The sequence below is a fragment of the Branchiostoma belcheri genome, unplaced genomic scaffold, assembly GCF_001625305.1.
Source record: "Branchiostoma belcheri isolate BF01 breed outbred unplaced genomic scaffold, Haploidv18h27 scaffold30, whole genome shotgun sequence".
Taxonomy (NCBI): Eukaryota; Metazoa; Chordata; class Leptocardii; order Amphioxiformes; family Branchiostomatidae; genus Branchiostoma; species Branchiostoma belcheri.
In genome coordinates, this window is record NW_017803910.1 from 1,692,010 (window position 1) to 1,697,629 (window position 5,620).

Genomic DNA, 5,620 nt, shown 5'->3' on the forward strand with positions numbered 1-5,620 from the left:
CTTCGGTGGGGATTTCCGTGTTGTTTTCTGATTTTCATCATCCACTAAGATAAACTTCAAGACCGAGGTTTAAACTTGGTGCCCCTGAATCCTCAAACACTCACAAAAACCCAGGTTTTGGGCCTACCAAGGAGGCCAGTATTTCGGAGTGTATATAAAATCTATTTGTCTTTTATATACACTCCGGGAGTGTATATAGCCACGTCGTATTTTCATACCACTTGTGCCTCTTATCAAATATTTCACCAGGCAACAAATGTTCGTATTAAAACAAATGCCGACCCAATACATCACACACTTCAAGTATTCTACGCACCCTTACAATAACGCACAAAACATGTCTGCCCCTAGGCTAGAGCCATGGCAGCCGTTAATTTGAAAGGCATGTAGGACATCACCATAGGATAATGCAGGGAAAGGTGTTGTTTGTAAACTTCTGTCAGGCCAGCTTGTTAGAACACCGGCAGGAATGAGAAACAAGAGTTGACTGAAGGGTTATGGACCTGCAATTGGGGCATAGTGCAACCAACAAAGGATCTGAAAAGGTTTTTGAGAACTGGCTTTTATAAGAATATGAGACAAATATTTGGGCTTCATTATTGATATAACTTCACCTTCTTAAAATTAACAATGCAATGTTGCATTGCAAAAGATTGGGTTCATAAGTAAAATTGGACCTAGGGGTATTTGTTGAATTTTCTGTGCATTACAACTTCCATTAAAAACCCCATACACACCTTTGTCATCTCAACAGTATACCTCAAACACTATGCATGACCTAATGTGTCACCAGAAACTAGGGCAAGATGTTATTGTTAAATACTGGGCACAAAAACTAAGAAAAACATTATGCTTTTGTGGATCATCTGCAATGTTGTTTATGATATGGCGATCTGGATTGTTATATTACTGTACAAATATTTACCTCCACAAGTGGCAGTTGTTTTATGGCTTGTTGTGGGAGGGGGGTGATTTTGGTGATTAATTCAGGATCAAGTCCTATAAGACCATGTCTGTGTGTTTATACCCTACTCCCAGAGTTAACCAAAACACACAGGGACTGAGGTAATTCCGGGGGTCTTGCCTGTTCCTTTTAGAAACGTTTGTGATCGTTCCGGCGAGTCGAGTCCTTCTGGTTTTGGTAACTGACACAGAATTCGTGTTTTGGAAAGGGACGGCTGTCAGTTAACGTGATATATTGCAGGGCTTGCCAACACCACATGTGGACACTTCTCTCTCTCCCGAAGTCTGAAGTCTGCCTGCCCCTACACTCGCTATAAAAACGTGCCACAAGGTTGAGGTTTTTGCCAAAAGATTGCCGAAACTGTCCCAGAAAACGACAGTTTATTATGTTGGGGTTCAAAAGGACAATACGGGATACAAAAGAGACGGCATACACAGCGGTGGGGCATAGAAAATCCATTTTCCTCGCTTGACAAGCACATCTCCAAACAAACAGTCTAACCCCTTGACAAATCTGACAGGCATTAAGTACTACTGGTGTGAAATATCCTTAACGACAACAAATCCTGGACCTCAAGACTTGTGGAGGTAACGTTTCCGGACAGGTGTCTACTTGACTTGAAGTTTGCTGAGACTTCCGCGACGGATTCGAACCCAGGAAGCTTGGTTTGTCTCGCAAGACTGGGCAGGCCTGACCACAGGAAAGCCGACACGACACAGGAAAAGTCGGCCACGACAGAAAATAAAGCCACGATCACGAGTCAGTGCGGAGAAAAAGTCGCCCAAAACCAATCCATTTTCATGGATGGGGACACAAAAAACGACTGAAAGGCTCGGCCTTTCAAACAACGCGGCAGGGTAACGGTACTAACTCCGCCCGGAAAAATCCACCCTAGCCCCGGAGACACACTTAATCCTCGCGATCGGACGGAAAATACCGCCCAAAACGGAAGAATTAACGGAAAATCGACTCACCTTCGATACAAACAACGTGATCGCGCACCCGGGAAGCCAACAGAGGATCGTCGATTTGTTCCAAAAGATCGTAGATGGCATAAATGTTGGGGTGGACACTCTCGAATCTGGTGATCTCCTGCCGAATTGCCAGAGAATTGCTGACCTCCGCTTGATAATTCATCTTCCAAGTACTCTCCTCCTGTGGCTCTGTCGTTATCTAAGGAAACCTGGGCCATTTTCAGCGGGACAGCCCTAAAAATCCACCAAAACATCGCACGGCTACGGCCGACATCCGCCGTCCCAGTCTCACAGCCTGGGAAATCACATGCCCCGGAAGTAACTAACGGACAACTTTCACTTCCGGGTTGTGGGAGATACCAAAACTAAGCGGCCTCAGGGGTGAAAGTTGTCATTAGGCCATGTTGATTTGATTATATGGATGACATCCTCCAGGAACCCCAAAACTGATGCGCGCGTGCGAATAAAAAAAAAGTTTTGCAAAAAAAGAAGTCGTTTTCATTTTGAAATGTACGCGGTCATGAGGGTTGAACAAATGGGACAGAATATGGTTTGGCGAGTAATCTAGTCTTCAAGTTCATTTCTTTACAATTTCGTCTTTTTTCGTTTGATTTTGGCATTCTACGACATTGGTATAGGTTTTACTTAATTTTTTTTGTAACTTACGGTATATTTTTGCTCATTTTGCAACTGTTTTGTACGATTTACAGTATGGTTGAAAATTTTTTTTTTTTTTGAAACGGCCGAAAATTCATGCGCGCGCGGATGTCATCCATATAATCAAATCAACATGGCCTTACGAAAAAAACAATAGCCAAGGAGACTTTTGCATATGCATAAACGACAACATCTACTTTGTGATCAGAAACTTATATAGAATACGTATCGTACAACTTTCCACTGATATCACGTAATTAAGGACATGTTACTCATATTATAATTTATATATCATATAATAACGCTATATATGTAACTGTTAAGAGGGACCGTCCGATCTTGGTCAAAAATATGCCAAGCGCTTCAATCGAATTCAGTTCGATTGAAGTCAAAAGAAGAAGTCTTAAGTGATGAAAAAAATTGGGAGTTTAGAAATACCTTTTTATTCCAGTTGGTTTCTTTTCTTTTTTTGCAAACGCTGATGTTTTATTTGCTTCAAAACCACCAGTCCTGCTTCAAGTTTCAGGGACTGCCCTAGGATGTGCCCTTCTCTTGATTCCTTCAACATCGAAAGTACGGATTCCGGTATCCGATATTTCAAAATCCTTCCACTGCAACGGCTTTTTATGTGCTTTCCATTGATGTCTGCTCTCGTCTCTCACCCTCAACTGCTTCTGTAGACAAAAAGGCGCCAGCATGTATTGGTAAACGCTTTGCGCTGCCGCACTCTGAATGGTATAGTTCCCTGGAGGTTTTCTGACGGATTTCTTACCCGATATTCTTTGTTGTCGGCGTTATTTTTATTCCAGTGACATACGGTTACATACAAGTGCTGATCCAATCTCTACTGTGGTGTTGTACGAGACCGTATTGTTGGGGAAAGCCCTCATTGTTAGTCATTTTGATTGAATGGTGTCATAAGCGCTGCTTGAATCGCCCTCAATAGAAACTAATCCCCTGATAAAATTTTAGAAGATTGTATCAGCATATATTAGATACAGATTTCTACAACATTTCTTGTTGATGTATGTTGTAATATTGCAGCATAAAATATGTCCAGGACGGACATCGGTAACACAGATCTCTTCAATCCTTTACTGTCCCTTCGAATGTAACATCGTTGTTGCATGGAAAAATCTATAGCTCGTCGTGAACTCTATGCCCGTTCCATTTTACATTTTTGCAAAAAGTTACAATTTAAAGAAAAGATAATGCTATTCGCTGTTCTTCTAGCGAATTGGTCAACACGGAAAAATACAGTACCGCATCCCATTCTGCTGTCATGCTTTTGAGCAAAATATAAGCTCATAACCTTTCATTGCCATCTTTACTTAATTTACCCAAGGACATTATACAAAATGTTTTTAAACCTTTTAATGCTTTGGTGATGTTTCCCCAACTTTTCTCCTCTAGCCATTGAATCCATGTCATGTTATGCAAAGGAAAATAAGAAAAAGTGATGACTGTTCTATTTATGCTATTGTTTTTCTGATATCATAACGTTAACTGTATATAGAAAGATCACATAAGCAGTTATTAAATGCTATTCATAATACACATTTATTGATTTAATAATAGAACAATCTCCAATCATAGAAACTTCTACCTCCATGCTCCAATACACATTGTATCTCTCATATATCTCCCCTTAAATCACACTTGTCGAGCACTTGTACCAAACATGTCAGTCGTCATTTACTCAGTTTTCTTCCTTTGTATTACCCGAGCGGGTTTTCAGCTTTGCCTGGTAGTCAGACCATCGGGCGCTCCCGGGTATGTTTACGGGGCTGGCAGTGTTGCCCTCCCGCCCAGGCTATTCCGTACGCCCGGGGATTCTCACGGGGTTGGTTTCAGGGGCCGGCTGGAAATATAGGCTACCAGAAAAGTCCTATAGCTTAGAGGATTTGGTTTTGGACTTAAAAAACCCATCTAAGCCTGAATTTCCTGGTTTAAGAGTAAGAATGCGAGCAACGTACAACAGCTACGGGGGACGCTACGGGACTTTTCGCGGGCGAAGTCTGCCGCTGGTCCCGAGGACATAGCTCCTCCAACGCGGTGACTTTTTCGCCGTGAATTTCATGGAATTCGTCCTCTTAAGTCGGCCCTTTGCACAGAATATGTTGCTCTTGACTAATTCAGTTGTTTGTCGTCTGTATTATCGAGGAGGCGCCTTGGTTTTAGCCTGGTAATCATGGCACGGGAGCTCCCTGGCATCTCTACGGCGCTGGGAGTGTTCCACTCCCGCCGGGCACATTAACGCACGTCGGGGCATTTTACGGGGTTGGTCTCGATAATTTTAGCACGACAGTGAGCAGAAAGGCCGACTAGAAAGATAGGCTGCCAGGAAAAGACATATTCTTACAGCAATTGCCGGTGAAACACATTTAATTCGGCCCGTGAAAAAAGGTTACCAAGGCTAGATCAACTCAACACCGAGCCTCGCCTCGTCTCCTTGGATTTTTAGCAGTTTAACTGACGCCAGACAAAGATACCTTGGATGTTTAGAAAGACAAGTGTCTTCAGAACTTAAATTAATTTATAAAAGTTACCTGTAGTGCATACTTTCTCCACTTTGCTCCAACAAACATCACAGTGCGATCCAGAAAACAATTCAATGGCTGCCATCCGTGCAGTCGATTATCAGACGGTATGGTATATTTTTCGCCACGTGTCAAAAATGCCGCCTGGCGGATTACAATAGTACTTGTCGGTGGTAAAATTGCCAATACGAATTTACATTGTTTATTTAAGAGCGACTCCTAGCAGCTAATGATATTAGTGCTTCAAATTGACAAAGCGTGCCAAAGAACTTGAGCCAATCAGAAGACACATTAGAAAACAACATTTGGCTAAAAATCTATGGGACATGCCTATTGGTCGATCAATCAGCAGCCAATACATACAGTGCACTGATTAGTCAATTTATTTGATCATCGGGTAATTACCGTATAGTTCTTTCCCGCACGTGCGCCGAACAACACACTCGTTCAACACCGCTTGAACAAAGTAGTCCCTGCAAACTATC

At 42.3% G+C, this 5,620-nt stretch overlaps 1 protein-coding gene across 6 annotated transcripts in view; it reads right to left on the reverse strand.

The window, feature by feature from the left end:
* Nucleotides 1-5,246, reverse strand: part of LOC109474157 (arf-GAP with GTPase, ANK repeat and PH domain-containing protein 1-like) — a 71,448-nt gene extending 66,202 nt beyond the window's left edge. For 5 of the 6 annotated variants that reach the window (XM_019774392.1, XM_019774396.1, XM_019774394.1 and 2 more), the window contains exon 1: nt 1,939-2,140. In XM_019774392.1, the coding sequence (XP_019629951.1) occupies nt 1,939-2,101 (163 nt within the window). In that variant the 5' untranslated portion in view covers nt 2,102-2,140. Of the gene's footprint in view, nt 1-1,938; nt 2,141-5,144 lie in introns of those variants that run through there. The other variant, XM_019774393.1, reaches the window with a different exon arrangement.
* Nucleotides 5,247-5,620: the final 374 nt, after the last annotated feature.